General features: G+C 46.4%; 1 protein-coding gene across 1 annotated transcript; it reads left to right on the forward strand.

Annotated features, from left to right (window-relative positions):
* The first annotated feature begins 5,366 nt into the window (after positions 1-5,366).
* FBXO33 (F-box protein 33) lies at positions 5,367-21,888 on the forward strand. The gene is made up of 4 exons (XM_066607491.1): positions 5,367-6,090; positions 8,477-8,587; positions 10,109-10,794; positions 19,037-21,888. The coding sequence occupies exons 1-4, from the start codon at positions 5,666-5,668 to the stop codon at positions 19,306-19,308; spliced, it is 1,494 nt and encodes a 497-aa protein (XP_066463588.1). The 5' UTR covers positions 5,367-5,665; the 3' UTR covers positions 19,309-21,888.
* The last annotated feature ends 895 nt before the right edge of the window (positions 21,889-22,783 follow it).

Genomic DNA, 22,783 nt, shown 5'->3' on the forward strand with positions numbered 1-22,783 from the left:
ATTACGGGTTCTATTCTATTCAAGCAAACTTAATTATTGTCCAGTGTTCTCCGCTCTAATCTTTGGCCTTGAGAATTAGATGAAGAGAAAAACAAAGGGAAGGGGGGAGATTGGAGACAAGGGGGAGGACCTGCTCCGGACTAGCTGCGGCTTCTCATAGATCAAGCATTAACCCTCTATCTATTCCTATATCTATATTATCACGTATTGACCCTCTCCTTCGTTCTGTAAGCTTTTCTACTGCCGTCTGCGATCCTAGCGACCTTTCTTCTCAGCAGTATCTGACTTATGAGGAATGGACAACACGTACAGCAATGATACAATGTTAGGACATTAAGACATACAGGACAGACAGCACGGTGGTTAATTGTCACATAATTGTCTGCAGACTCTGCATGAACTTGCTTCATGTCATAGGGGGACACAGACTAGAGGATTCCCTTTCTCCTTCATTTTCCCCCTTGCAAAGTGGAAAAGATTTTTTTCCAGCAACAACTACATTCATGGGAAATTTTAAGCACAAACCTACTTGGGATGGGGGTGCTAAACACAGACTGCAGAACAGATAATCGGGAGGAGGCCATTTGCAGGCGGGATGAGGGGACTTGAACGTTTCTATGCAAAATTCAGAAAAGGCACTCGTCATTGCAGTATGCAGAATTGGTATGCCAGGTAAAAACATACATAGATGGGAGGTCAGAGGTCAGCTCATTTCTGCTGCGGAGCTAAGATGACACCTGAGGGGTAACTGAAGGTATTGTTGCAACAGATGCTAAAATGGCCGTTGGGCCATGGCTGGCACTGAAATGGCCACCGAAGGTGTGGCCTGACTGGGCGATGGTGACGGGAGGGTCCAGGAATACTACATACTAGACACGTATCAAGATATACCGACTGGTATTGGCCCCAATAACAACACGGCCATCTAGGGACAGGGCAAAGGGAGAAAAACATCGTCCATGACACGGCCGGGCGGTGCCCTCAGATGGTGAAGAAGGGCTGCCTTCCTTTGTCTTCAACTCAAAGCATATGAATAATCGCCATCTTGAAACTGCAACTTTCTTACTTCAACTTTACGTCACTTACTGAAACATTTTTCTCTCCAAACTTGAGCAATCGTCTATTAACTAAAATTCCTTCATTATCAGCTAACACACTTTCCAAGCCTTCTCCGATAGCCCCCACCTTTGCAAAACAACTGTCAGCTCTCTGTGAATATGAACTATTCCCTGCATTTAGACTCATAAATAACACATATGCTGTGACCTTCTAATGACGCCACATGTTCTGCATTTTCAACTCCTCTCTACATACTACCAACTGTCTTCTTCTTAACAATTTAAACATCGTATATTACGACGGCCTAATTATAAGTATATATAACTGGCTGAGACCCTGGTATGCCTGTAGCCTTATGCTCAATCATGTAATGTAAGAACTCTAACGTCTGACGCCCTTTCACATAACTTCTTAACTTTTTGCCTGCTCTACATGACACCAAGTGGACAGGATCCAGGAGACCCTGATCAGCAGTCTTCTTCTTAAAGAACTTCAACATGTTATTACGTACGATACAACAAGACGTAGTGTTCACAGACTTCCACGTCTAAATGCCCTGTCCTCGATGACGTAGTGTTCACAGACTTCTACGTTCGATACAGTTAAACAGCCAAAACGCCCGGTACAGTTAAACAGCCAAAATGCCCTGTACCGTTAAACAGCCAGTCCTAATGGACCCACAAAATGCCCGGTACAGTTAAACAGCCAAAATGCCCTGTACATTTAAACAGCCAGTCCTACTGGACCCACAATGAAAACACATATATATGCATATAGTCAAATTACAGATTCTGTCCCTCAGTGTCACTTAAGAGTACCCAAGACCTGAGGTAACAATGTCTATTGATGACAGCTTAACAATTGTACATTGAAATAACGACTGACCGCAGGACAGACTACAATCAAACGTGCCAAAACAGACCAACGGTAGACATCATATATATGTATATATGTGACTTACCGCGCTGTATGGGGTTGATCAGTCCCCGGCCTTTGGCACAGCTGATATCATCAGTCCAGGTCTGTGTCGTAGTCCAATGGTTATCATCAGCGTCAATCAATAAATCCTGCCGACTACGCCAGTTGTTAAGGACCGCTAGGTCACATTAACCTTTCAAGCCTTGGGTTCCAAATCAATTTGTATCCGGTGCACCACGGAGGCCAAGAACCACACAAAGAGTCAGTTTCTAGTTCTCCTCAGATACGTAGAGAAAGCCCCGGCAAGTATATAGCTCACTCTGCTTAAGGCGTACGTACTCTGAATCTTTATTAACTTTTCATAGCGTTTCTCAATACAGGAAAGGAATACGTCATTAGTCACGGCTTTAATCTCATTGGGTTAAAAAATAAAACATTACAGCATAGTGTGAGAATATATATGAAATGTCCTTCAAATGTTAATGTTATCTCGTCCTCCCTTGTGAGTTTGGATGGTCGCAGCATCTTATTAGCACGATTCGTTCTTTTCCCAGAGCTCAGGGCGTGGGAGGGTTTCTTCTGATAACGATTTTTTCAGGCTTGGTTCTCGGAAAAATAAAAACAAATCATTAGACATTGCACCGAATCTCATGCTCTAAAATTATTTCTGCTTGAATTATTGTTTCACTACGCACAAGCTTATTTACATCTTGTAATGCTCCATTTTGTATCTAGCGGCCATTTTGAGACAGATTCTTCCATTTTATGGACCTGTACCTTCTCACACACACATATATACGTAAACACAAGAGTGCAATCGCCCTAAGGGCTTATTCAGATGACTGTATATCGGCTGGGTTTTCACGCCCGGACGATATACGGTGTCCCTCTCTGCAGGGGAAGGGGGAGGCTGGAAGAGCCGGGGGCAGTGCTCTGAGCTCCCGCCCCCTCCCTGCCTTCTCTCCGCCCCTCTGCGCCCCCTAACGTATATATTGAAATACACACACATTATATATATATATAGAGAGAGATTTACATATCAAATAAAAACATATGTCTCTGTTTTGCTGTAAAAGCCAATTATGCAAACATATCTTTTTCTCAAAACCAGATCCGACTTCTAATGACTTGTTTTATTCCTCCCAGTTCCCCCTTTTGCGGATACTTTCGATTTAGACCCAAGCTAATTGGGTTCTTCATGTGAAATTACATTGCATTCCTCTTAATTGCTCTATACAAGAGCCAAACCACCTGCACGTACGTTTTACCAGAGAGAAAAGCCCAAACTAAACTTATGGATAGACAAAGGCAAGATGGCGTCTGAGTGAGCCTCATGCCTTCTCTCACGCGGGTATGTTGAGAAGTGACAATAATTCACCTTCTCACTGATTCAGTCACACCTGTGTATATACACTGCATACAATACGCGCATAAAAAAAGATGTAGCATGTAATAATAATAATAATAATAATAATCTTTATTTGTATAGCGCCAACATATTCCGCAGCGCTTACATAGACAGGGGGGATACAGAAAGACAAAAGTACAAACATTACAGAACCACGGTTACATAGTAATCAGTTGATGGAAACAATAGGAGTGCGGGTCCTGCTCCAACGAGCTTACATACTACAGATAATGGGGTGATACAGAAGGTAAAGGAGCTGGAGATGTGCACGGTATGGCGAGGTGGAGAGTGAGGGATTCTATACACACGGCAATGGTAAGACATTTAGCCGTGTGATGGCAGAATCGGTATGACTGCAGGAGCGGTTTATGATGGCTAGCAGGAATTGTAGTCAGTAGGTCAGGGAGCATGTTATCAGGCGCAGTACAGAGGGGTTTGGTTTAGGGAATGCGGTATGCCTCCCTGAAGAGGTGCGTTTTTAGAGCACGCCTGAAGTTCTGCGAGTCCTGGATTGCTCGGGTAGCCTTTGGTAGTGCGTTCCAGAGGACCGATGCTGCTCTGGAGAAGTCTTGGAGGCGGGAATGAGAAGTTCGAATTAGAGGGGTGCTCAGTCTGGTTTCGTTAGCAGAGCAGAGAGCCCGGGCTGGGTGATGGATTGAGATGAGGGAGGCGATATAGGGGGGCACTGTGCTGTGGAGGGCTTTGTGGATGAAGGTAGCGAGTTTGAATTGAATTCTGTATTTAACGGGCAGCCAGTGCAGTGACCGGCACAGGGCAGAGGCGTCCGAGTAGTGGCTGGACAGGAAGATGAGCCTGGCTGCCGCATTCAGGATGGATTGTAGAGGGTAGAATCTGGTGCAGGGGAGGCCGATCAGCAACGAGTTGCAATAATCGAGCCGGGAGTGGATGAGGGCAACAACAAGTGTTTTTAACGTGTCTACAGTGAGAAAAGAGCGGATTCTTGTGATGTTCTTGAGGTGTAGCTGACATGTTCAGGCAAGAGATTGGATGTAGGGGGTAAAAGAGTTCCACATATTACACATGATAGAGCCCCATTTCTCTCTATGGGTGCGTAATAAACACTGTTTCATACGCAATTACATTGCATATACGCAGTGTTTATACGTAACACCGCTAAGCAACAGAGCGGGGAATAAAAATATAAACTGCGCTGGAATAAAAAAAAAACAGACTGCACAGTGATACGTCGGCTCACACAGCAGTAAAACGCTGTGTTATATATGCAGCGTGTTATGCATACGCTTGTGCGAGTCCAATCATAACATGTAGTGGGAATATGTTGTTTTCAAGCAAGCAGAGATCTTGAAATAGTGAGAAAGAAAATAAAACACAAGGTACACTCGAAAGTTTAAAAACTTTTCTTGCCATGCTCATTTCTATCAGTCGGGCACACTTATGATATTACATGTATGTATTTATAAACATTAGTTATTTTTCAAATTCCATAAAACTGTTACAGATTTCTGACTGTTACATCATGAAAGCAGCATCAGGGTAACTGCAGCATCTCCCCTCCCGACCATTCCATGCAGCTATAGGGTAGTCCTGCCGTCACACCCCCTTCAGCTACCTCCATCTACTTCCAGTCTCTACGAATTCAATTAACCTGCTTTACGTTATCTGTAAACACTGACAATCCACCCCTCTCATTTCTGCGCTGTGGTACAGTCCAAAAACGCAGTACCATTTGGAAGCTACCATCTTTCTGAAAGGGGTGGTATTTTCACTTATAGAGAACAAAAAGTCCAGAACGCTCAATTTTACGTACCCGGTTCCTTCACAAAGACGGTTTCCGTTATCAGCGGACATATTCTGCCGGTGGCGGTAATAACATATCACATATTCTTCGCGCCCCACTATCAGTGAAGAGTGGTACGACACAGATACGTAGTCGCCTACACTGGACTGTACCATGTTACTGCGGAGGGGTTATTTTTTGTCAGTGATGAATGACAAATGAGTGAAAGCGGTCACATCACCTTGGCTGCGCCTGGCTACTCCGGCGGCGATAGCGGTTCCCCGACTCGTCTGTAGCGCAGCTGAAGCCGGCGGCGGCATTACAGGGGAGCATAGGCTTCAATACAATACACACTACGGAGCGTTCAAACTAGTGGTCCCTCCCCCCGGGCCCGGAGCAGGTGGTAGGCTCCGCAGCGCAGTGTGAGTTGGGCCCGCCTTCGTTGTCACCTCAGCTTGTTGTTCCCCGGGGTCCGGAGCGGACACTCGGCCACAGGCGGCGCTCGCTTCCCGGCCTCTTCCATGGCTCTGTGCGGGGATGTGGGAGCCTCGTCCCTCCCCAGCGAGCTCGTCGTGCACATCTTTTCGTTCCTCCCGGCCCCGGACCGGCTGCGAGCCTCGGCTGCCTGCTCTCACTGGCGGGACTGTCTCTTCTACCCGGCGCTATGGCCGGAGCTGCGGCTAAGCCTCCAGGCTTCCCTGGCCGAGCGGCCGCGCCTCGAATTTCTCATGCGGAAATGCGGCTGCTTCGTCCGGGAGTTGCGGGTGGAATTTGCGGCCGAAAATTACCTGTCCGGCGCGGCCGAGCCAAGCGGGGCCTCCCCTCCGGCCTGCTCCGCCCAGGACACCGGCGACGGGGACTCGCAGCCCTCGGGCAGGTGGCTGGAGGTGCTGAGGACCTACCTGGAGCTGGTGCTGTGTGTGCTGAGCAGCGTCCGGGGCAACAGGTGAGAGGTCAGGGGACCCCCATATTGTAGAGTGACCCCCCCCCCCCTTCCAATGCCGTGGAGGTACGTTGTGCCCCCCCCCCCCTTCCAATGCCGTGGAGGTACGTTGTGCCCCCCCCCCCCCCCTTCCAATGCCGTGGAGGTACGTTGTGCCCCCCCCCCCCTTCCAATGCCGTGGAGGTACGTTGTGCCCCCCCCCCCCCCTTCCAATGCCGTGGAGGTACGTTGTGCCCCCCCCCCCTTCCAATGCCGTGGAGGTACGTTGTGCCCCCCCCCCCCTTCCAATGCCGTGGAGGTACGTTGTGCCCCCCCCCCCCTTCCAATGCCGTGGAGGTACGTTGTGCCCCCCCCCCCCCTTCCAATGCCGTGGAGGTACGTTGTGCCCCCCCCCCCCCTTCCAATGCCGTGGAGGTACGTTGTGCCCCCCCCCCTTCCAATGCCGTGGAGGTACGTTGTGCCCCCCCCCCCCCTTCCAATGCCGTGGAGGTACGTTGTGCCCCCCCCCCCCCTTCCAATGCCGTGGAGGTACGTTGTGCCCCCCCCCCCCTTCCAATGCCGTGGAGGTACGTTGTGCCCCCCCCCCCCCCTTCCAATGCCGTGGAGGTACGTTGTGCCCCCCCCCCCTTCCAATGCCGTGGAGGTACGTTGTGCCCCCCCCCCCTTCCAATGCCGTGGAGGTACGTTGTGCCCCCCCCCCCTTCCAATGCCGTGGAGGTACGTTGTGCCCCCCCCCCCCTTCCAATGCCGTGGAGGTACGTTGAGCCCCCCCCCCCTTCCAATGCCGCGGAGGCACGTTGAGGCCCCCCCCCCCCCTTCTCAATGCCGCGGGGGCACGTTGAGGCCCCCCCCCTTTTCTCAATGCCGCGGAGGCACGTTGAGGCCCCCCTTTTCTCAATGCCGCGGAGGCACGTTGAGGCCCCCCCCCCCCTTTTCTCAATGCCGCGGAGGCACGTTGAGGCCCCCCCCCCTTTCTCAATGCCGCGGAGGCACGTTGAGGCCCCCCCCCCTTTCTCAATGCCGCGGGGGCACGTTGAGGCCCCCCCCCTTTTCTCAATGCCGCGGGGGCACGTTGAGGCCCCCCCCCTTTTCTCAATGCCGTGGGGGCACGTTGAGGCCCCCCCCCTTTTCTCAATGCCGTGGGGGCACGTTGAGGCCCCCCCCTTTTCTCAATGCCGTGGGGGCACGTTGAGGGCCCCCCCCCTTTTCTCAATGCCGTGGGGGCACGTTGAGGCCCCCCCCCTTTTCTCAATGCCGTGGGGGCACGTTGAGGCCCCCCCCTTTTCTCAATGCCGTGGGGGCACGTTGAGGCCCCCCCCCTTTTCTCAATGCCGTGGAGTTATGTTGAAACCCCAAAATCCCTCCCACTCCCCTTTCCAATAACATAGGGGCACATTGAACCCCCCCCCTTTTCCCAGTGCTGTAGGGGCACATTGACCCCCCCCCCCCCCCTTTTCCAATGCCGCAGAGGCACGTTGAAACCCCCAAATCCCTCCCACTCCCCTTCCCAATGCTGTAGGGGTACTTTAAACCCCCCTTCCCAATGCCGTTGGGGTACGTCCCCTGCCAATGCTGAGGTACGTTGCGTGTTCCCCACACGCATGCCCTATTTCTGCGTGCTGTTCTAGTACTAGAGATCTTCAGCTGTTACAAGAACTAGAACTTCCAGCATGCGCTGGAACTGTGGCTGTTAGGGCATGCTGGGAATTGTAGTTTTACACAGGAATGAACAAGTAGGTGGCCGTCCGGCAGCAGTAGAAATATGGCAGACAGGACATCCTGTCGGGTCCCTGTGTTGCCGGGTTACAGATGTAATCTGGTCATGTTTCCTACTTCTGGTTGGCTCTGGTCCTGTGAGGTGATATGTACATGTCTCCACGGCAACAGCAGCGTTTCATCATCATCCTCTTGTGTGATTGTACACATGGCAACACTGAGACGGCCACTTAGGGAGTCAGCGATCTCGCTGCAGCCGATAGAAAGCAGACGTTTGGAAGGGCAGGGGCGTGAGGGGAAGGGAGCAAAACCCACATGGCCTAGCGAGAACCTGACCACAGACCCTGAGCTAACGGCTCACTTGCACAGGCGCATGTGGCCCATGTATTATGCATGTATTTCTCACGCACATAACACGCATAGCTTAGATCCCCGTAGCCTATATTAGGGTGTGATATGCAGCAAAACAGGACACGTTTTTTTTCACACATGTAGTATGCATGTTAAAAATAAAGAACCTGACCCCCCCCCCCCCCCAGATCTGAGCGGCCCAATGGAAATCAGTAGGCTCTTAGCAGCACGTAATACGTGTACCAATGAGCCCTAATTCTGTGGTCACGGCTCCTCTCTACTCGTTTCTTTTCTGACGCTGATCTCGACTTCATCTTTACAGGAATCTTCAGAAGTTGAGTCTTTTTGGCGACATCAGTATTTTGCAGCAAAATGGCACCATAACAAGTACCTACCTAAATAAAGTGGATCCGGGCGGCAAAAAGATGCAGCAGTAAGTTGTATTTTTTTTTTTTATCTGTTTAATTAACATCCAATCAGACCTTGTTTCTTAAAAAAAACTTCTAGAACTACCCATAGTAGCTAGACCCCCTAATCCACTGCAGCATCCTCGCTCTGTTGTGCTTGGTCTACTGAATTGTGGGGTTCGAGATTTCTTATTGCAGTAAGACGGCAAAGCTGAGAAGACTGCTTCCAAGGACTGAGTTGTGAGCCAGCAAGTACTATTTGTCTTCACTGCTTCAGACTCCACTGTACAATTTATCTATATGGAGATGAGCTATATTTACAGCTGCCAGAGGGGGAAGGAGAGTAACTGGGGAACTTTCTAAGGCATATAGAAGAAGGGCCTTGTGTGGCGCAGTGTGTTAAGGCAGCAGAATGCAGTCCTAAGCTATCGCTCACAACCTGAAAGTTGCAAGTTCAATCCTCACATGGTTCAGGCTACCGGCTCAAGGTTGAATCCGCCTTGGTTGGTAAAATAGGGGGTAACAAATTACCTGAAAACGCTGCGGAATACGTTGGCGCTATATAAATAACAATATAGAGTGCATGCAAAGGATTTTAGGAGTTAAAAGAAGCAAAGTGATAAATAGGTCAAGTAGCACTACCCAGAATCCCGCTTATGATAGCACAGAATAGCAGTAGTGCTGAGGGGGGAGATAAAAGAAATATTTTGGGGGGGAAAAGTGTGCAAAACAGTTTAACCCTTTCCAATCCAATGTCGGGCCTGCCTGCCCCGACATCATCATTTCCCTCCACAGCTTCGATGTCAGTACAGGCCCGACACTGCAGTGCAGGAGTCCATCTGCACCCGATCATCAGACACATCGGGTGCAGATGCACTCCTGCACTGGTCCTCATCGAGGACCCCCGAGGAGAAGGCAGAAAAAGTTTTTAACCCTTTCTGCCTTCTCCTTTACGCATTACATAGCGCTCAATTAGCACTATGTAATGCACGGAGATTCCAGACAGCGATCATGTGACCCCCGGTGTCACCTGACCCCCAGCGGTCACATGAACGCCGAGACGGGAGCCTGCACCACGGGGGGCCTGTTTACCTGTCCAGCGTCTTCCACATTCTCCCTTCTGTCTCCTGGCTCGGCGATCATGTGACCGCTGGGTGCCACCTGACCCCAGCGGTCACATGATCGCCAAGCCGGGAGGCAGAAGGGAGAATGCGGAAGACGCCGGACAGGTAAGCAGCCCCACCCCCCACGGTGCAGTGAGCACCTGCACCCTCCTGAACTCTGTCAGTTCAGGAGGGTGCAGGGCAATGTATTTTTTTCTCATCCATTCTCACCAGCTCCAATTTATTTGGAGCTGGGGAGAATGGATGAGAAAAAATAATTGGATTGGAAAGGGTTAAAATAGTGGTAATAGCCTTTCATTGGATGACCTTTTTAGCCTATTGATCGATTGTAGCATGTAATCTTCCACCCCCAAAAAAGCCCTTTCTCTCTTGAATTAGCCTCCACTTGGCAGAACCTGTGCACTTATAAGTTTCTCTCTACAGGATCCAGCAGTTGTTCGATGAGATCCTGGCAAACAGCCGGCAACTGAAGTGGCTCTCTTGCGGCTTTATGCTGGAGATTGTGACGCCAACCTCTCTAGCGTCCTTGTCGAATCCCGTGGCCAATACCATAGAACACTTGAGCTTGCTGGACAACCATACTTCAGCTAACGCCACTCTGGTGACAGCCATCGAGTTGGAGAGGTTTGTCAACTTGCGCTCCCTGGCTCTAGACTTCTGTGACTTCACGGCGGAAATGACTCGAGTGTTGGCGAACAATAACCACGTGCCTTTGCATCGACTCTCTCTCTTGGTCCATAACACTTCCCTCAAGAGCAAAACTCTGGACAAGATGCCGGAGGACGAGGACTGGAGAGCCTTGACGCGGAACAGCGCAAACCTCAGAGTTTATATGATGGCATTCGACGTGAAGAGCGATGACATGCTACGAATACTCAAGCCCAGCATACCACTCGAGAGGATTCACTTTGACAGCTACATCACATGTGTGTCCGGGGCGGTGGTGGACCTCATCTCCAGGCAGTACGACACATTCCTCACCCACTTCATCCTCATGAACGACGTCAACGACATGTCAGGTTTTCCAGATCTCAGTGACAATAGGAATGAAGACCCTCTGGTTCTCTTGGCTTGGAGGTGCATGAGGCTCTCCCTACTGGCTATCCATGGTAAGGAGTATGGTGGGAGCGCTCGCTCTGCTGTGTGGGCTTCTAAAGGGGGTGTCTAATTGTAGGGCATTTTAGCTTGGAGCAGTATGATCCTCCTCTCCTGGCTAGAGTGAATCTTCATCAAACAGAAAACTGACTGCCTTGAGCGGGCATTATTGTAATGTTTCATACTGTGTATAGGGGAAAAGGCTGTCAATCGGCAGTGGGGAGAGCCAATAGCTCATAAATACAAGAACTCCAGTGATGCAACTGAGAGTTCTGTGAGTAGCGCACATGAAGTGAGCTTTCCTTTAAGTAATTGGGCACTGCGCTTTCTGAGTGGCTCTATGGTATGCGACTGTTACTGTACAGTCCCCTCTATCCCCTCCCTGCACTCATCTCTCTGGTCAGTGCAAGTGGGAAGCTGAACCATCACTGTTAACCCTGGACAACGCTAGAGTCTACAAAGGTGAATAACCCCAGGTATGCAGTGTTAACCCCTTCACCATCCCCCAGGGATCATAAAATTACAATTTGACTGCACTTGGTCACCTGAAATATTGACATTTAACCCCTCCTGCTGCTACAGATACACATTACTGCAGTTAATCAGCATTTCTCAACTCCTGTCTTCAAGTGCCCCAACAGGTATGAGGAGTAATAACTGAGGAACTGACAACTGTCACCTGTGCAGTACTAAGGAAATTCTGATAACGTGACCAGTTGAAGAGGACTGGAGTTGGGAAGTACTGCTCTAGATCATTAGGGATACTCCTATTTATGCCATTCACTGCCATAGACTACCACGAATGTTAGCATTTACCACTTTACTGATGCAGACCAGCAGGTATACTGCCCTTAACCCTTCTACTGCACAGGACCACCAGGGAAACTTATTTAAATCCCTTTACTGCGCGACCACTAGGGATGTGGACAATCTCCACGGCACTAGACCTGGGTGCTATGTGGCCCTTGGATGCTTTATAGCTAATGTGGCACTGAATGCTCATGCATTTGCTATTCTGTTTTCGCTTTCTTTTTAGAGGAAACCATGACCTAACTGGCCACTCACTCCAGGCACATTGCTGCTAAAGTATACTCTGGCCTTCACAAGGTTTCTGTCATGCTTCTGATTATCCAAAATAAGACCTTGCCACACAATTTATGGCTTTCACTTCTAGTGAAGTTACCCATTATCCTGCAGCTATACGTTGGATTATTTACTGTATTAGAATATATAATCAGATTACTTCTTCTATGGCAATAAAATAACCCTTCAGGTAAATATAAACTGGGATTAAATTCATAACTTGAATTCAGTTTAACCTCGCAGGCGCTGGAGCTCTAATCCCATGCCGGACTTTTACTATTATCTAGGATTAAAACTTTATAAATGCAAACCAACTTTTTGCTCCTATACCAGTCAGCTAGAACATCTACAACCACCTCCCTAATATTGTGTAGTTCCCCACCCCACCTTTCTTTGCCATGGTAGCCCTGATTCTGACACATTGAGATTTGGCCTCCACAAGAGCTATGAAGGCGTCCTGTGGTATCTGGCACCGAGATGTTGGCAGATCCTCTAAATCCAGTAAATTGTGAGGAGCGGCCTCAATGGATTGGATATGGTTTTTCCAGCACATCCCACAGATGCTCAATCAGACTGAGATCTGGGAATCTGGAGGACAAGTAATCACCTTGAACTTCGTTATGTTCCTCAAACCATTCCTGAGCCATTCTAGCAGTGTGACAAGACTTATTATCAAGGTGAAAGGGGTCATTAGGGGATACTGTTACCATGAGGGGGTGGACTTAGTCTGTACAAATGTTACTATGACCTACAGCACCTGCCTCAACCTCTACATGAATGCCAGGACCCAGGGTTTCCCAGCAGGACATTGCCCGGACCATTACGCTGTCTCCACTGTCTTGCTGACTTCCCATAGTGCATCTTGGTGCCATCCCTTTCCCAGTCAGGAGACCTGCATATAGTCAGCTGTCCACGTGATGTAACAAAATGTGGCTACCTTCTTCTTTTGCACTGTGGTCCAGCTGTAATATTCATGTGCCAGCGTTCGTTGGTGGACAGGAGTCCGCATGGGCACTCTGACTGCTCTGTGGCTACCGAGCCCCATGTGCAGCAATGTCCTGTGTCTTCCCACACCTTTCTGGCATAGCCACTAGTAACATTTCAGTAGTTTGTACTCCAGTAGCCCGTCTGTGAGATCGGACAAGACTGTTGGCCCTCACTCCCCACATGCATCAGTGGGCTCTGGACAGCCATGACCACTGCCGATTCACCTTGTCCTTCCTTGGACCACTTTTGGCAAGTACTGACCACTGCACATTGGGAAAGTAACTCGGATCCTTATACTTGTTCAACTTTTTTTTTTTTAATTCCTGCTTTTATTCCAACACATCAACTTGGAGAACTGATTGTTCACGTGCGGCTTCTCAATCGCCTCCCTTTGTCAGATGTCACAAGATATTATTACCAGTGGGTTTATTGTTATGGCTCACTGGTGCATATTGCGCACTGGCATGAATCTGGTTATACACGGAGTTTCTTTTAATCTGGCATCTGATGATCCAGCACAGAACTGCAGCTCACAACACCAAATGCAGAAGGCCCCAATTTGTTACTATTTTACTTTGGGCTTCTGTCTTTCCTTAAGGTGTTTAAAAGTCCTTTATTCTGTTTGCTAACTTGGAATACTTGATGATCAGGTTCTGTTGATTCCAGATTAACCCCCTAAGGCCCAGGATGTTTTGGTCCTAAAGGACAAGACACTTTTTAGGGATTTTACCCATGTGTTGGTTTTACTGCCGTATTTTTTTTATTTTTTTTTGTGACCTAATAGGGCTATTCCCTTTTTTTATTTAATTTTATTTTTTTCACTTGGCTTTTATTTTTGCTTTACGTTAGAGGTAGGAAGCTAAATCAATTTTTCTTTAATTTTATATTTGCGCTAAAGTACAGGAATGGGTTCTTCCACTTTTGTTTTGGACATTTTTGATAATTTGTAGTCTCAGATTACAGGGCGCATATGGCGACTGTTTTTAATGGCTTCAGCAGTATGTCAATTTATTTTTTTGTGTGTGTATATAATTTCATACTTATTCGCTGTTTCTAGGGCATCCATAGGAGCCCTAGTTACAGGGAGAATATCCCCCCTGTAGTGACAATAGTCACTGGCAGAGATGGTCTGGGTCTGCTAGGACTCAGCAGCTCTGCCTTAAGGGCGAGCGCCCAGCAGTCACATGATTTCATAGATTTCTCTCTTCACTACATAGTGAGCCCTATGTAGCCTGTAAAGGAGAAGGCACAAACAGTTAAAAACTGCTTCTGCCTTTTCTTTCGGGTCCACAGCTGTGACTAACAGCCGAGAACCCAACCTGCTCTATTGCAGGAGCTGGAGCTGTAATCCCACGCTGTATTTTTACTATTGTCTGGGATTAAAACCCAGGACCAAGTGCTGTAAACTTAGTGCCTGGTCCTTAACAGGTTAAAGGAATCATACTGTAGTCACACAAGTAGCTTGTAAGCCGTTTGATTATTTTGGCTTTGATATAAAATTTGTTACACTAAAACAATGTGTAACTTTTCTTATTTTGGTCCGGCAAAGCAGGGGAGATGTCACTGAGATATCTCCTGCACCCATAAAACAAGGTGTTGGTCAGGTGACCTTCTCATTACTGCTGATTGGCTGTAGGGGGATCAGAGGCTTATCTGCTTCTACCCCAAGCTGTGCCATAGTTGGGCCTTTGTTGGTACAGTGTCACTGAGTGCTGGTAGGGCATCTCTGCAGTTATGGAGGTCTTCTTACCTGCACAGTAGCCATGAAGTCTGCACATGACTCATTTATTGTGGACTTTACCTGAAAATTTGTGCAGGTAAAATCTGCAGCAAATTATAGTACAAAGCAAGTGGATGAGAATTTATTAATGTCCTTCACATGCTGCGGATAGTTTTCACATGGAACTAGATTGCTGTGGATTTCTACTGCAAATTCCAATGCAGCAGAGATACAAATTCATCTGGGATTCTGCTTGTCCAGAATGGGAGCCGTTTCCCCCTGATCTAGTTTATTTTTCTTTTCCAGAATATTGAACTTGCTAACCATCTTGTTTGAATACTTCCGTTGAGGGAGAACTCACCACCTCCTGTGATAACCTGTTCCACTCACTGATCACCCTAACTGTCAAAGTTTTATCTAATATCTAATCTGTGTCTCCTCCCTTAAGTTTCATTGCATTGCTTCAAGTCTTTCCTTGTGCCAATGGGAATAGGGCTGATCCCTCTGCACTGTGACAGCCCTTCAGATATTGGTAGACCCCTATTAAGTCTCCTCTCAGCCTTCTTTTTTGCAAGCTAAACATTCCCAGATCCTTTAACCATTCTTCATAGAACATGATTTGCAGACCGCTCACCATCCTGGTAACTCTTCTCAAAAAAAAAACAGACAAACCCGAGCAAGTTTAAAGTGGGGTACCCAGAACTGGACACAGTATTCCAGATGAGGTCTGACTAAGGAAGAGTAGAGGGGGATAATGACCTCATGTGATCTAGACTCTATGCTTCTCTTAATACATCCCAGAATTGTGTTTGCCTTTCTTGCTGCTGCATCACATTGTTGACTCATGTTTAGTTTATGATCTATTAGTATACGCAAGTCTTTTTCACATGTGCTGCTGCTTGGGCCAATTCCTCCCAATCTGTTAGTCATTGCCTACTGTTCAAGCTTTTCTTTTTGAATACTCTCTTCTCTAGTGTTAGCTATCCCTCCTAGCTTTGAGTCGTCAGCAAATTTGATCCGTTTCCAATCAATTCCCTCCTCCAGATCATTTATAAAAATGTTGAACACTGGGCCTAGGACAGAGCCTTGTTACCCCACTTGATACATTCTTCCACTTGGATATGCAGCCATTTATGACCACTCTTATGGTGCGAGATACTTTATCAAATGCTTTACTTAAGTCAAGATATACTATATTCACCGCATTTCCCTGATCAACCCAGTCGGTGATTCTGTCATAGAAGATTAGATTAGTCTGGCATGACTTGTTTGTTACAAACGCATGCTGGCTCTGGTTAATTAGTCCATTCTTATCCAAGTACTTGCATACATACTGTTTAATAATAATTGTTCAAAGATCTTTCCTGGTATAGAAGTCAGGCTCACAGGCCTGTAGCTTCCTGGATCCACCTTCCCTTTTTTGAAGATGGGGACAACATTTGCCCCTTTCCAATCTTCTGGGACTTCTCCTGTTCTCCAGGAATTTTTAAAGATTATGGCGAGTGGTTCAGCAATTACCTCCGCTGCTTCCTTTAGTATCCTAGGATGTAATTCATCTGGACCTTGAGACTTGAATTCATTTGTTAGTTAAAGGGGTTGTCCCGCGCCGAAACGTTTTTTTTTTTTTTTTTCAATAGCCCCCCCCCCCCCGTTCGGCGCGAGACAAACCCAATGCATGTGTTGGAAAAAAAAAAAACGGGTAGTACTTACCCGAATCCCCGCGCTCCGGTGACTTCTTACTTACCTTGCGAAGATGGCCGCCGGGATCTTCACCCTCGGCGGACCGCAGGTCTTCTGTGCAGTCCATTGCCGATTCCAGCCTCCTGATTGGCTGGAATCGGCACACGTGACGGGGCGGAGCTACGAGGAGCAGCTCTCCAGCACGAGCAGCCTCATTCAACACGGAGACCGGACTGCGCAAGCGCGTCTAATCGGGCGATTAGACGCTGAAAATTAGACGGCACCATGGAGACGGGGACGCTAGCAACGGAACAGGTAAGTGAATAACTTCTGTTTGACTCATATTTAATGCACAATGTATATTACAAAGTGCATTAATATGGCCATACAGAAGTGTATACCCCAACTTTGTTTCGCGGGACAACCCCTTTAAGTGTTCCCTCACCATCTCTCTGCTTATAGGTAGTCTGCATTCTTTGATTCCCCCAATTGCACAGAGAAGATCAGTTGATGTTCCATTTACTTTCTGAGAGAAAACGGATACAAAATAGGAATTTAAAAGTTCGGCCTTCTCAACATCATTCTTAACCAATTCACCATTTTCATCTTGTAAGCATCCAATAGCATCTTTGACCTATTTCTTTTGCTTTTAACATACCCTCCCAAGTCCTTTTTTATTGCTTTTGGCCTCTGTTGCAAGCCTCAATTCATTATTAGCTTTAGATTTTCTGACACTTGCCCTACAGTTATTGCAGACCACATTATATTCTTCTCTAGTTATTCTCCCCTTTCCATTTGATAAACATATCCTCTTTGTTTTTAACGTGTGCAAGTTCTGTGTTCATCCATCCTGGTCTCTTTAAATGCTTCCCATTGTTCCTTCTTTTAGAGACTGTTAACGATTGTGCTTTGAGAATCTCATTTCGGAATATTTCCCAACCTTCTTGGACATTTCTTTCCTTAATGTCCAGCCATTGGATTCTTCCTACCCTTTTTCTGGGTTCATTAAAATCTGCCTTTCTGAAATCCAACCTTGAAGTCTGAGTTTTCTCAGGTCTTTTATCCAAAATTCAAGGACCGCATGATCACTGCCTCCTAAGGTCCCAGCCACCCGTACTTCCTCAACCATTCCCTCCCTGTTGGTAAGAATTAGGTCAAAGATAGCAGATCGCCTTGTTGTATCTTCTACCATTTGGAAGATAAAGTTGGCAGCAAGAGCGGATAAGAATTTGTTGGATCCATTCCTTTTACCTGAGAGAGATTCCCAACAAATGTCTGGATAGGTAAAATCTCCCATGATCACTATGTCATGCTTTTTAGGGAGCTTGGTCATCTGATGTAGAAAGACTGCATGCCGCAGTCTTTTTTTTTTTTGCTCACAACATCGCAAGAGTAAAAACATCGCAGATGTGAAGGAAACCACTGAAAATTCATAATACTCTGTTTTTACTCTCGCATTGCGCATTTTTTTAAAGTTGAGCTCACAAGGGTTGTCCACTTATGAAGGATTGATGACATATCTTCAGGATAGGTCATTAACCAGGACACTCACCGATCAGCTATTCGCTGGGCTACTGTGTCAATGTACAGAGTTGGAAGTGGATAGCTCTGCATACACTGCAGTGGCCGAGGTTGGTAGTGCAGTGACTGTCTGCCATGAGGGGTGACTTTGATGCAACTTTTTTTTTTTTTTTCGTCTCTCCTTGAAGTGGTGTATGTGCTCTATACCGGTAGAACGTGAGTACGTACACCACTTACCGATCACAGCTCAAGGAACGGAGTGCTTGCTTGACTGTTTCTGTCCCTTTTTGTTTTAAGAGCTTGCTGGGGGTCTCGGCTCCTGTATCCTCACAACCCAAAAATATTTGACATGTTAAGTTTTTGTTGAGGTTTAGTTAAGATTTGATGTTACTTAAGTTTTTTTTCTATAACATGTAATCCTTACTAGAAGCATAAAACACATAATGGCACTGGATAATATAGTCATACAGCTGCTCTCTCTCCTGTCCTGGACTGATACATTGTAACAAGCTCACTAGCTACAATAGCAGGACAGGGCTCTTGGTCTATGAATGTAAGCAGCATAGTGGCAAAATGTGTTCAATGCTGCTGCCTCTGTTCCTTACATAGCACTATGTAGGCTGGGAAGGAAGGTGGAAGCCTTTAGAAGCTACTTCTATGTCCTCCTTGTGTCTTCAGCTGTCTGCTTGCAGGGGTATTAAAGCAGAGACTTCAAAAGCTGTTGCACCGCCCACTGGTGGATAAGGGCATAAAAGAATGGTCTTCTCACAGGTAACTCCTCTATTGGATCCTCATGGGTCTTGCTCCTGACACTTGAAAAACAAGTGAGTTTGCCGGGGAAGTTACCTTTATCCACTCATTTAGAGCGACCTCTACAGGGAAGATGTAGTATTACATGCAGCTATTTGTTAGCAGCTCTCCATTCTAACTCATAGATGGGGGTCCTTAGCAGGTAATCCTTCTCAATGTTGGCCTTATATGGTTTATGGAAAGGAGTTGTCAATTACCTAGCTCTTTCAAGACCTCAACATGCTGGTGGTGAAAAGGGATTTTCACATCCAGAAGCTGAAAATCTGTCATGATGGCGTCAGTAGTGACATGCAAAGATGCCATCAATATTACCCCAAAAAAGAGAAAAGATCCTCTTTGGTTCTCCAGGATATTCCAGTATCTAGGGCATGCCATACATTTATACGTGTGATATCTGTAGTAATTGTTACTATCTTCCATCTGTGCTCCAGTAACCTCCTCATCTCCTCCCGCAGGTTACACGGTTTGGGCTCATAACCTGATAGCGATCGCTCGTCTCCGAGGGCCAGACCTGAAAGTCCTGGAAGTGACGGAGGAAAGCATAGACTTTGACCAAAGTGAGCTGGCCGACCAGGATGTGGACCCAGTGCACAACCTCATAGAGCAGGTGTCCATCGGTCTGGCCCGGCCCTGGCGTGCTGTCATGGACATCGAATTGCTCAGTGTATTCACTGAGCCGGCTCGCCACTTCTACCGAGAGATGCAAAACTTCAGCGAAGGCATTTAAATTTTTTTTTTTTTAAATTCAGAGTTTATTTTTTTTCTCCCCTTGTGGTTACAATATGCAAATAGGGTCTTTATGATGTTTCCTCGGTAGAGTGAGTTAACCCTTTGTCCTGTGTTTAATCAGTATTAGCGCTATATAAATCGTATGTGTGTATCTACTTTATCAGACTAGGGAAGTCAGGTCTTGGTTCAGAAGCTGAAAGTGACGCCGTTCAGGGTCTTTTCACGGTTAAAAGCGGTTCTCTAGGACACTGGAGCTCGGCAGGTCATGGGCAAACAGTAGAGAATTTCCATTCCTTCACCAGAAGCGGCGCAATTGCCGACAAACAAGAGCACTTACAGCAGAAACTTTGTGCAGAACAATCTTCCTTTTAACATTTTTGGGTTTTTCTCCTGCTGCTTGGGTGAAACTTGCCTTTGCATGAACTCCATTGTGGACCTGTATCTGAGTGACTGGCCAAAGAGCATTTACTCCCTGGTCAATAGAAGTCTTCTAGACATGTAAACTTGACAGATGAGGGTGCTTTTACACGAACGATTTTTGGGTTTTTTGAACGAATATTGCTGAATAGATCAAATTGGAACGATAATCGTTCAGTGTTTACATGGCTAACGATGAACGATAATTCATTCACTTATCATTCATTTGAAGCAAGCATTCGCTCGGTTTAAACACGGCTCGTTCAGTCATTCCCATTCACTGGCACCGTCAACTGAATGATCCTGTCAAAGGAAAAAACAACTTTTCAGTGTGTTTAAACCGAACACCCGAGTGAGCGAGCGGACGGTCATCGTTTGCTCATTCACTCGGGCGATTTCTCGTTACATATAAAAGTACCCTATGTGCTGGGGATTTGTTTGATTTTAGGGGTAAGTGCCCTTTTATGTTTTTGGTTTACTTAGTACCAAGTTATGTACTTCTCTTTTTTTTTTCTTTTTTTTTTTTTTAAATCTTCTCCAGCAACTCTGTATACAATGTGTGGTAATCGTATTGTAGCGTATTTAGAATATAGATTGTGCTTGGTAAGGGGAATCTCTCAGCATGCCTAATTACAGGTCAGTCTCTGTGTATGGCCAGGGGGATAAGTGGTGACTTTGGGTGCGGTATCCAGGCTGTAGATGGTCATGTGTGGTTTTTGTGTTTGTTTTTTTTCCTTTTTAATTTTGTTTCCCCCTCTTTAGAGTTATGCAATATTTCTTGTTTGCCACTGAAAGCAGTCACACTTCTAAACGAGCACCAGGGGCGATCACTTTGGTCTCCATGGTAACTGTTCTTTGCGGCAGTCATGGAGTGCTTCCACCTGCAGCTTTAACGCTGCCAAGCGTCGCTCTTATGCGCTGCTGTGGCTGTGCTGGCATAGTTTTTTATTTTGTGTTTTTTTTCCCTCTTTGTGCTAGTGTCAATAACTTTATCTGTCATTTTGTATTCATTTTTATTTTTTTTCTCCCTTGCAATAGCTAATCCGATTTCCTTGTACAGTTAGACGTTTGCAAGCTTTTAGTCGTGAGATAACCCGACAACAGTCACTGGATTTTTCTCTGTCAGCGCCTGTTTCAGCTGCCAAAGAATAGATGACAAAAACATAAAAAAAACCTTTTAAAGAAGTGCCCACATGCTGGCAGGAGGGGGGAGGTCTGCGCCATCTTCAGGGGTGGCGAGGGCCAAAGACACTGCTAGATTGTAATATAAAAAAAGGTCGGGTTTCGACCTGCGGTACGCAGCTGTGCTGTGGTTCAGTGTGAACAACGCCTCAGAATTCTTAAACACACACCTGTTTTCACTGTGACTAGCGAATGTAAAAAGACAAAAACGTGAAGAGATATTGCTGGTGTTAGCTGCTATCATGCGTTACTATGAAGAAAACATTCCATAACGTTTGTTTTAATATCTCGTTCTATCCGAGAGGCTTGAAGAGCAACTCTCGTTTCAGGGCAACCGCGGTACGGACGTGGTCTCTGTGAGACTTCCATCTGACCCCAGTTTTAAGTGGTACGAATGTTGTGCATTTAATGATTTAAACAAAAAAGAAAAATTCTATATATATGGACAGTCTGCAATAATGAAACAGCCGACGAAGTGTGTGTGGGGGGTGTCCAGCAGAGCTGACCGCACCTGGGCCGCGACTTCGTGAAATCCGATCTACGTTCACAGATGTCCGGATGTGAATTCTATTTATGGAAATATATTAAAAGTTTAAAAAGTTTCTATGTGTTTTACAAATGGTTTTACCATCTTATATTTAAGGACGCTGCTCTTGGACAGGTGTGCGCTGTTTGTTTTTCAAGCACATACCATGCAGATGATTTTATATTGTACATCAATGTAGAGGAGCCACTGGCACGCTGTGTGGGGGGAGGGGGGGCGGGAAACAACCTATATGCCAGATGTGGTGGCCACCATGGCAGCGGTGGGGTTTTATCAACGTGATCCGAATAAAACAGGGGAAAAGTAATTTAGGAACTCCTGACAGGGCAAGAATAACAGAGAGGAAACGGCCAAATGTTAGCGATGACTGATGATGTTTGGTTTATGTTTAATGTATATTCTTTTAATCAATGAATAAAGCATTAAAATACTGCAGAGGCGTGGACTGCTTTTTGACACCCCAGGGTTTGATGTCTTTTCTGGAAAGATAGCTTTTTTTTTTTTTTTTCTTTAAATGCCATTTAAGTTATTTTAATGTTTTTTTTTGTTTTGTTTTTGTACTTAAACATTTTCTTGGCAACCTAGCACAAAAGGTGGTAATGTTACAAATTAACCTATTAAAACCAAAAATTAACTTATTTTAACCCCTTAATGACCGCCCATATATCTTTTGACAGTGGCAGTTAACAGACTTTATTCTGATGCTCTGTCTTTTGACAGTGGCTGCATCAGAAGCCTGCACGGGTCATATCCTGTGCCATGGAGAGCAAGGTGCTTGGGTATTCGATAATGCACCTCTTAAAACAGCGAGGACTGTAGAAACCTTCATTCCCAGCAGTTTGACCCATTACATGCACTGTCAATGCAACCGTGGCATGTAAACCGTGGGACTGCCTCTCTTGGCCACTGGACTCCTGTGATGTGATCATGGGGTCCCAATGGGTTGCTATGGCATTTGGAGGCTTGAATATGGCCTCTGGGTCTACTAGCTGTGGTGGTAATATATTAGAATTATGTAATACAGTGATATTCAAGTCCTCTGGTGGGACAAAGTTTTAAAGTCTCTCCCCCCCCCCCCCCTTCCCAAAAAAAAAGTGAAAGTCAAACTCCACATTCCCCTTTTACTAATGTAAAAAACAAATTACATGTGGTATCGCTGTGTTTGTAATGACCTAGAGAAAAGTTAGTACTTCTAAAATGTACTTCCTAATGATACCGTTTGTTGATCACTATATATTCCAACTCATCCCGCACACGGCACTGTTCACAAAACGTTAGGGGATCTTTGAATGCAATGTTTGAGAAGTGTGAAAGTTTTTAAAAAAAATTG

This window comes from Eleutherodactylus coqui, chromosome 6, assembly GCF_035609145.1.
Source record: "Eleutherodactylus coqui strain aEleCoq1 chromosome 6, aEleCoq1.hap1, whole genome shotgun sequence".
NCBI classification, from domain to species: domain Eukaryota; kingdom Metazoa; phylum Chordata; class Amphibia; order Anura; family Eleutherodactylidae; genus Eleutherodactylus; species Eleutherodactylus coqui.

Excerpts from the sequence above, each read along its gene's own strand:
- FBXO33 (XM_066607491.1), top strand. The coding sequence starts at position 5,666 with ATGGCTCTGTGCGGGGATGTGGGAGCCTCGTCCCTCCCCAGCGAGCTC. Across the intron at positions 6,091-8,476 it reads AGCAGCGTCCGGGGCAACAG|GAATCTTCAGAAGTTGAGTC; the intron begins GTGAGAGGTCAG and ends TCATCTTTACAG. Across the intron at positions 8,588-10,108 it reads GGCGGCAAAAAGATGCAGCA|GATCCAGCAGTTGTTCGATG; the intron begins GTAAGTTGTATT and ends TTCTCTCTACAG.